The following is a 10,265-nucleotide window of genomic DNA, read 5'->3' as shown; positions in this document are numbered from 1 at the left end:
TCCAAAGTATGTTAGACGAAGCTTCAGAATCCTTGCCTCCAAGGAGCCACAGTTTTTAAAAAAACAAACAAGCTTTTTTAAAAACAAAAATAAAAAAAACAAAACAGCACATAAATCCAGTAATATAAAATGAGTTAAGGTAAATTCCTAGTTATTGCTCATGCTCTAGTTTGGATGTATATTTATTCTTCATGAATAAAAATAAATCACACTTGAAAAAATAAAAATTTTATAGCCTCAGAAACCTGTTAGAACCTCGCTAAGAAAGAATCCCTTCTATTGCAAGTGGTATTTATGATTAAAATCCCAGATCTTCATCCTGGCTTTCAGTGTAAAGTTGTTTTTTTTTTCCTGTGAGCCTTTCCCCCTATGCTTAAGCTCTCAAAAACTTCCCTATGAGTTGCTCTTAAGTCAGCACTCTCTCTCAGCACGGCCACACTAATTTTATCCAAGTGGATGCATTTTTCTTAATCTCCCCTAAATTTCATGTAATTGATTTTGGCCCACCAGTTAAGCTGTCCAACACATTAAGGCATTTCAGAACTTTGTTTCTGTTATCCACTACAAAAATTTCCCTCTCTTTTATAATGCCAGTCGTTAAGTTACAAATCCATGATACTTTCTCTATATCTTCAATCACATTCTTAATTAACATGGCCAACCGAGAAGGATTAATGAGGGTGCCTTTCAGCCCCCCATCAGAGATGACTGACAACTACCCTTAAATCCACACTTTTGGGCTCGTTGTAAAACCAGCTCTGAATTTACCTTTTTCTACTGTTTTCTCATTCTCTCCCATTTTATCATTTGGCATTATAATGGGATATATAAGAAATGCATTACTGAAACACGATGGTAAATTTCATGATTAGTAATGTTTTTACAAATTAAAAGAAACAAACAGTTACTAGAACTCCTTCATCGACATATGCAGAATTTCAGTAATATAAAATTTTAATGTTAACGTTCATATTTTTTATGAACAAATTATGATAAAGTCTTTCTGTGGACTACTTTTCTAAAATGAAGGAAACAAACCATTCAAATAGTGTAGATTAATCTCAGTATTATTCATGGTGGTGGTGTTAAGTCATCCTGTTGTCCATGTACAACAAACATTATCATGCTGTCTGGAAGAAGCTACACGTGAAAGGCTGTGTCAAACATAGTTTGGTTTATATGACATTCCAGGAACAAGTTACATGGATAGGGAGAGAAATTAAATAGTGGTTACTAGGAGCTGTAGGGAATGTGCGTTGACTAAAAAGGGAGAGAAGAGAATTCAGGAGTTATGATGGTGATTATGTATCTTTATTAAAATTCAACCAACTGTACACTTAAACAAGGTGAATCTGATAGAAATTAAATATACAAATGTTGTTGTTATATGCTGTTGAATCTACTATGACTCATATCAACTTTCTCAACAATAGACCTGAACTTGCCCTACCCTGGACCATTTTCAAAATCTCCATCATGCTCAAGTCCATTGTAACAGCCACCTTGACAAACCATCTTGTTGAGGATGAATATGTAAGTGGAGGAATCTTAGTATATCAAAATTATTTTAAAAAAATAATTAGAGAAATTGGTTGGAGATCTGGTTAAAGGTAATTTAATAACCTAACATTTTCAAACTCTTGCACTTCTTCCTCCCTTGATGTGAATTGTACTTACTTTCCACCTGTTTCAGTTGACTACCGCCTTTCCTGTCCTCTGTAATTGCTCACAGGTGACCTAACAATTCTGGTATTGCAGTGTTTTCGCTCTACCTTGAAATAGCTGAAAAACCTACAACTGGGAGGGGATAAAATGGATGAATGGGACCTTCTAAGAATAAAATCCCTGTGTACATCTAAAAACTTCTTCAACAGGGTAAAAAGGGAAGCCACAAACTGGGAAAGAATATTTGGCAATGACATGTCTGATAAGGGACTTTTATCTAGAATTCGTAGAGCACTAGAGCACCACAACAAGACAAAGGTAAACAACCCAATTGAAAAATGGGCACAAAATATGAACAGACACTTCACCAAAGAAGAAATTCAGATGGTGAACAAACACATGAAGAAATGTTCAAAATCCCTAGTGCTAAGTGAGATGCAAACCAAAACAACTATGAGATATCACCTCACCCCGGTTAGAATAGCACAGTTCAACAGAGTGGCAAACAGCAAATATTGGTGTGGTTGTGGAGAGTCTGGAACATTTATTCACTGTTGGTGGGAGTGTAAAATGGTACAACCACTGTGGAAGGCAGTATGGTGCTTCCTTAAAAAGTTGGAAATAGAAATACCATTTGACCCAGCAATTAATTCTACTACTGGGAATATACCCTAAAGAAACCATAACTGCCACCCAAGCAGATATATGCACACCCATGTCTATTGCGCCTTTGTTCACAATAGCAAAGAGTTGGAAACAACCCAAGTGTCCATCAACAAATTAATGGATAGAGAAGCTGTAATATATTCACACAATGAAATATTATACAGCACTGAAGAACAAAGAACTCATGAAATATTATACAAAATGGGTGACCATGGAGGAAATTATACTGAGTGAAATATCTCAGTCACAAAAAGACAAATACTATATAATGCCACTGTTATAAAACAGGACTGACAGAGGGTTTGGGGGGAAACTATGAAAACGGGGGATAATGTACACAGCACTGAAACGGACAAGGGAGAGAACTATATAAAAGGAATATATGATTAGGTATTATTAGTGTGACAAGAGTCCAAAATAAGCAGTGCATTGTAAAGTGGTCTGTGGGAAGGACTGTATAACAATGAAAGAACTTTTTTTCTAAAGAAAAAAATGAACTGTAAGGGAGGAGGGCAGGGAAGAAATGTGTAACAATGAATGAATGGAAATCCAAGTTCTTTATAAACTTACAATCATATTTTGATTTAAAAAAGTTTAAGAATACCATGACAAGTTTTAAATATTTAACTATATATGTGTCATCAGCCTTGGTTGGCATCAAGGATTCCCAAACGGAACCCAGGGACATTAGCCTATCTCAATTATTTCAGACATTGGTATCCCTCCCTCTTAACTTCTGGGCCCTACTTTTGTGTTGCTGTTGTTATTTTAACACTGCTCCTTTTTTAAAAAAAAAAAAAAGATTAGACTGTAGTTTCCTATTTGCAAATTATAAAAGGACTTCCAGCCAACACATTTTAGAGATAAATAATAGAAGCTTACTTGCCATTTGTTAAATATCTGTTCTATTTTAGTTAACAGTTATTCAAGGAGGTCTCCTATGTTGTTCACAATTTTTTTAACTGGACTCTTACTCTCATCTATTTTCTTCCTATTGACCTTTGTCGAGGGGTGTCTAATCTTTCATTCTTTTGGAGAAACTCTATTTCTTTCTCCCCAGAATTCTATTTTTCTATTTAAAACTTCACAAGTTTTCAAAGTTTTTCATTCTTTAGCAGGACTAGTTTTTCAGTGTTTTAATCAAGAGACCAGGAAATTGATGTCTTTTTCTTTTAATATTATCAAAGGCTATTTGAAGGATGAGTAGAATTTAGATTGCCTGGAAATGTCAAATAAAGGTACACAAAATAAGAATCTCATAGGTTTGGGGATAGGGAGAGGATAGGACTTAAAGAATAAATGAAAAATATGATTATGCAAAGTGAATCAACTGGAAATTCACAAGCATTACGAAATATAACACCGCTTTTATTTCCTCTGTCTTTCCTTAGCAAAATCTTTCAAAAGCTTGTCAAGATGACACATCTCGCCTGATGCTAGCTGTCTCATTCACTTGTCTCACTGAGAATACAGTTTTACGTAAATTTTATTTTAGAAGAACTTCTGTATTTGACCACCTACTTAAAACTCCCTTGGCTACAATTTAACCTAGAGGCCATTTGCTTATAGAATGCTCCCTGACACCAAGCTGATGATAGATAGTACAGTGAGACCCACAGAGCAGGAGAGCCTATCTGGAAAGTTTTCTGTCTTTGATTTGTTTGTCACTAACACTTTCTATTCGTAGAAAACACATCCCTTTTCGGCATGGGTTTCTGCCTTATATAGGTTCTAGCTTTTGTAGGCTTTACAATATATACAAATACCATGTGTAACTTTAATATTAAATTTTTGACTGAAAAAATAATATTTTTTCTTAAGGCGAATTGTCTTCTGTACTGTCAAGGATTTTGAAGATTTGGCTAAAGTTTGTTACCTTTCAGATGATGTTCTTTCTGTCTAGGACTTTCTTTTCAACCTATCATTCTGATTTTTCTTTATTTTGTTGTTGTTGTAAACTCTCTCTAATCTTCATTCCAATCATTTACTTAGGGAGCTCCAATAGCTTAGTGGTAAGGAGTTGTGCTGCCAACACAAAGGCAGGCAGTTCTAATCCACCAGCTGGTCCATGGGAGAAAGATAGGCAGTCTCTTCTCCTTCAGTTTGCATCCTCTGAAAACTAATTGAGCTATGAGTTGGTTCTGACTCAACAGTACATAACAACAATCACTTATTTACTTGTATGTTTTAAAGGACTTACTACTGCGATTAGGATATATACCTATATTGGAACAATATTACTTGCATTTTTGGACATGTAATTGTGGTTATATCTTTTGATATCTTAATTGCTGTTGCCAGTTGTGTTGATTATGGATCCAAGCAAGTTGAAATCATTAATCACATCAATTTTTCTATCTATTATGATGTTGCCTATTAGTCAAGTTAGTAAGGATTTTTGTTTCCTTTTTTTAAAAAAAATTATTGACATTTTAACAAAGGTTTATAGAAAACTTGGATTTCAATTCATTCATTGTTGCACATTTTCTTCCCTGCTTTCCCTTCCCCAGTTTGCTTTTCTCTTGAAAAAGATACTTTAATTGTTGCACAATTCCCCCCTCACCCCCTGGTCCACTTTGCTATGCACCTCTTATTCTGAACTATTGTCATGCAAGTAATATCTAATCATATATTTCTTTTAAACAGTCCTTTCATCTGTTTTGATCCAGTGTTCATTATTTACCCCCTCTCTTCTTAGTTTCATCCCCATGCTCATGTCAGTCCTGTTTTAGAACAATGACATTGTGCAGTATTTGTCCTTTTGTGACTGAGATATTTCATTCAGCATAATGTCCTCCAGGGTCAACCATTTTGTATAATATTTTATGAGTTCCTTGTTGTTTTTAGTGCTGTGTAGTTTTCCAAAATGTGACTACACCACAGCTTCTTTATCTATTCATTTGTTGATGGGGACTTAGTTTGTTTCCAACTCTTTGCTATAGTAAACAAAGCCGTAATAAATATGGTGTGCATATATCTGTTTGAGTGGCAGTTATGGTTTCTTTAGGGTATATTCCCAGTAGTGCAACTGCTGGGTCAAATGTTATTTCTATTTCCAACTTTTCGAGAAAGTGCCATACTGCCTTCCATAGTGGTTGCATCATTTTACACTCCCACCACCTATACCTATTTTTTTTAGAATATTTATTTTTCTGGTGCTTAGACTATAGTATGATCTTCCAGAAAATTCTTTTTAAGTATTACATGTTTTCATACTTTATTCTTTGGTGGTGGTGGTGTGTGTGCCATTAAGTCAAAGACATGTCAATTAATTTCCACAATATTAGACTTCTATGTGGAATGAGATAAAAACACCCTGGTGGCATAGTGGTTAAAGCATTCAGCTCCTAGCCAAAAGGTCAGCAGTTTGAAACTCCCTTTTAATCTACAGGAGAAAGAGAGAGACATTTACTTCTGTATACATTTATAGCCTTAGGAACCTTATACAAAGTTCTATTCAGAGTTATATTCTGGAGCACTTCTGGGTCACTATAATTCTGAATTGACACGATGGCAGTGGGTTTGACTTTTTATTTGGTTTTTCAGATTTCTTTTTTTCCATAGATGTCTTTTGTTTTAAGAAGAGTGTCAGAAACCTTAGTATCACTGAACTTAACTAAAGTTGGACAGACACTTGCAGATTGCTTAGTCAGACAATTTTCATGTTAGAACAGGTTTTGCCAAGTCACAAGGTTCTTTAAGGTGAGATCTAAAGCGAGGCCTGGCACTACCAGCTCTCCCTCCAGGCCAGAGGTGATAATGACAGCTGCTAATGACCAGACATACAGTTTAGAAACAAGCGATCCCATCAGCCAAGAAGGGATACCAGCTTCAGAAGATTTTATTATAGTGACAAATGTCTTCTCAGCATGGAGAATTTGATTAAGCATGGATACAAACAGATTCAGTTTGTGCTTATTTTTTTAAAAGCCCTGTTGTTAAAAAAAAAAAAAGTAATTGAAGTGTATGGGGGAGAGAATAGTCTAAAAGTATTATATTTTAGGGCATTATTTTTATTGTAGGAGTATGCAATGAGGGTTGCAGAGTGGATTATATTTGGGAGTAGGGGATGGGGTTTGGGGAGGTGCGGGGGGATTGTGTACCAATGAGGGAGTTTTTCTTTTGCTTTTCAAGGAGAGGAGCAAACGGGGGGGGGAGGGGTTTGTGCGGGGAGAAGGGTGCAACAATGAATGAATGGAATTCCAAAATCTCTGTAGATGTTCATTGAAATGAAAACTAAACAACCTAAATTAAAAAAAGGTAAAATAATCATCATGTTTCTGACCAGTAGCATTAGTACAGAACAAAATTAAGTCAGAGGAAGCAAGTCAAAAAGGCCAACAGAAATGTGATTTCTAGGATAAAAGTAGTAAAGCACATTTTCCCCTGGAGAACAAAACCAGAAAGGCAATACAGATCATCAGTTTCCTTGGGCATATTATTTACCTTTTCTGGGCCTCAGTTTCTTAAACTAGAAAATATTAATAGTAATGTCTGTCTCCTAAGTGGTATAAATATTATATATTTCAATACAGATAAAACACTTAAAGCAGGGTCTGCCCTGGTATATGGTCAGAATTCAAGAACTATGGGTTACATGTATTATTTTAACACCATTGGAACTACATTCAGTATTCTCAACTATAGATGAAAAGGGAAGTCACAAATATGACATTATAACAAAACAGGGAAGAATGAAATGCATCTAATGGTACAAGCAGCTCTAGACAGGAATGAAAATGAACAAACTTACTGCTTTGATCATATTGTTAGGAAGAACTAGTGCTTGGAAAAAGTCATCTTGAAAAGATTTTCCACAAGCTAGACTGACTCAGTGACTCTATCAGTGAGCTCAAGTATATTAGAGATGGTGAAGATTGCACACATTTAAGGGTAAGATTCAGATCCATTATTCATTGAATCACTATCAGTCGTATTCAACTTGATGGCACATAACAACAATAACAATGTAATAACAACCATCACCACCTATGACTTAAACCCCAAATGGCCATCATTTATTGACTATATAACATATGTCAACTATGTTTCTCTATATAACTACAAAACATATGTACTGAGGGGAAAAAGAAAGTAAAATGTCATTTTAAAACAATTAACACAAATTAATTTCCTGGGTTGGTTCTGTTCACAATTAGAGTGAATCTATGCTCATATACTTGTTCAACCAGAGCTGGTATTTGCCAGAACCAGAAGAGTGACCTATGCTGAATTAGTCATAAAACTTTCTACATTCAACTACTATTGCTTACAACTGCCATTATTAGTTATTCAACTGAGATTTAAAGATTAGTTGGCTAACATAAGATAGAATTTTATTTCTGCCTCATTTCAGGGGCGGAATGGTAGGTTGTGAGCATACCATTAGTATGAATGTCCTAGTCAACATCGCAAAAACTGGGTCATTGCTTAGTTAAGAAGAAATCAAAGGCAACCAACTTCCTGTAAGCAAATGATAAGGAAATTGTGTGCATCACCTCCCTGTATGTTCTATCTTTGGAAGGCTAGTCTTTTGATCAAACCTAGCTGCAATGAAAGCTGGGAAATGCAGTCCTTTGCTGTATGGGCAGCTGCCCATGTAAAACTTCATTATCATGGTTCCCCTCTCCCTCCACTGTCAACCAACCTCATATCAACCCTGTAGGACAGAGGAGAATGGCTCCATAAATTGATCAAGGTTGCACATCTCTTATGAAAGCAGACTACTACATCTTTCCCCTGAGGAGTGGCCGATGAGTTCAAACTGGTAACCTTTTCAGGTAGCAGGCAGCAAATGCTTTAACCACTACAAGACTTGTTGTTGTTCAGTACCGTTGAGTTGATTACAATTCATAGAGACTCTGTGAACATTGGATCTGAACCCAGCCCTATACTGCGTCATCTTCTTATCATCCCTAATATCCTCGAGCCCATAGCCAGAGTCAATCTGACTGTGTCAATCCATCTTGTTGATGGTTTTTCTCTCCTTTACTGACCCTCCACATGTACTAACTACTAAGGATGCTTTATGACTATGAATAAAGAAAAGAAAGAAGTTAGAGGAACAGCTAGCTATCTAGTATACTAAACCAAGTATAATTGCTTCTTATGTGATCTTTTCCCATACACACACCTATGCCATTCTTGAAAACTAGATGATTCCATATATGGAAATTTGCATTTTCTAGCTACTTCCTAATGGGATGGAAAACCAAATCGTAAGTTAAACGTTCAGCTTTATGCATATTTAGTGCATGCTAATTCTACCTTTGAAAAGTTTCCTCTAGATTGATCATTTTTTTTCCTGATCAGACGATGCACTGAACACTGACTGAACTGTGTCTTCTACATTGCTCGACACTATTCAGGAACACCATAAACCTGTTGAATTGAATGTGCTGGATTAAATGTGGGGATTTGCTGTCCTACCTCCTACTGAAATGTATTCATCTCTTTTCCCCTACCATCTCTTGTTTCTAGTTTGATCACTCATGGCTTTGGGACTCCAGCAATATGTGCAGCCCTAAGCACTTTCCAAACAGTCCTCAGTGAAATGCTGAACTACTTGGAAAAACACACCACTCACAAAAACGGTGGAGCGGCGGATTCCGGCCAAGGACATGCCAACTCGGAGAAAGCCCCCCTGCGGAAAACTTCAGAGGCTGCTGTGAAAGAGGGCAAAACAGAAAAGACAGACTAGCTACATCAAACAGAATCTATTTCCAGAGAGTCTTGCTGCTGATATTTTTTCTAATATATATATCATTGAGGGTGATTAATCTTCAGTGGACTAAATCTCTGCCCCTCCAAACCCCCTATTTAAAAACAAACAAGAATATGGAAATTAAAAATGAAACAAAAAAGGACAAAACCCAAAAAAGGGGGGGACAAAAAGGAGGGGAGAACAGCAGTGTAACAGTGTGATGTCACTTTTTCATTTTATGTTATGATAAACTCCTTTTGTGCACGTAATCTATTGTTCTGAATGATCTACATCACCGTTTTTAAGCACTTCTGGACTTTGGAGAGGCAGCACATGCTTTTTCACAGCTAATTGATGCACTTTTTTTTTTAATCCAGCTATGTAGTTAGGGCTCAGAAAGCATGACCAAACCGGAACCCACCACCAGTGCGGACAGCGCCAGTCTTTCTTGACATAACTTCCTGTAACAAAAGAGTGCCTCTTTCCTCTAGAGAAATCAATTCAATAATCAATCCATCAATAAATGTTTTGGGAACTGAAAAGGGCAGTCCTGAATCTTTGTCCTGACTGACAAATACATTTAAAATTGTGGTCACCCCTAGCCCACTTATCTACCAGTGTTTTGGTGGTGGTTCACATTTCCAGAAAGTTCTCTCTCTTCTACCTGTGACTGTTCCCACCCTACTCCAGGTTCTTTATATTGTTTATTTGATCGGTAGCTAAGAGAGTCAGAAAGTGTAATACAGAAGGGATGAGAGATGAACTCTTTTATCCACACTTATCACCACCAAGAAAACAGATGACATTTAATGGGATGAAGCAGGATAGATGCAGAGAAGGGTCCTTTTGCCACTTTTGGGCTTCAGTTGGAAAACAGTGGCAGTGGCTTGCCTGAAAAAGCTTGGGATTAGGGACAAGAATGTATCCATAAAGTTTTGCCTTCACAGACAAGACACCTGGGGACTGATGCAGGCCCCTAAAAGCCCTGTGGCCAGTAATTGTATGGTTCAAGTCAAAGCCTTTCTTCTGCCTTTATGCTCTCTCAACCTATCTGATAGCTTGTTCTAAACCTTTAGAGGCACAAAAGTATTCAGGCCTGTGTTCAATAAAGAAAACAAAACCTGAATGATCAGAGAAGCCTTTTGCTTTTAAGATACTTCCTTGTTCGTAGCTTGTTCTTATAGCTCCATTGTCCTTTAGTAAAGATAGAACACAAGAGGGCCCAGACTAC

General features: G+C 36.6%; 1 protein-coding gene across 1 annotated transcript in view; it reads left to right on the top strand.

The window, feature by feature from the left end:
* The window catches only part of TFAP2D (transcription factor AP-2 delta (activating enhancer binding protein 2 delta)), a 76,241-nt gene extending 67,037 nt beyond the window's left edge, over positions 1–9,204 (top strand). The window contains exon 8 of the mRNA XM_006881918.1: positions 8,812–9,204. Coding sequence (XP_006881980.1) covers positions 8,812–9,031 — 220 coding nt within the window. The 3' untranslated portion in view covers positions 9,032–9,204. The remainder of the gene's footprint in view (positions 1–8,811) is intronic.
* The last annotated feature ends 1,061 nt before the right edge of the window (positions 9,205–10,265 follow it).

This window comes from Elephantulus edwardii, unplaced genomic scaffold (assembly GCF_000299155.1).
Source record: "Elephantulus edwardii isolate Elephantulus edwardi_28Jun2011 unplaced genomic scaffold, EleEdw1.0 scaffold00017, whole genome shotgun sequence".
Lineage (NCBI taxonomy): Eukaryota > Metazoa > Chordata > Mammalia > Macroscelidea > Macroscelididae > Elephantulus > Elephantulus edwardii.
Note: the sequence above shows the minus strand (reverse complement) of the source record. Positions and strands in the feature narration are given on the sequence as shown.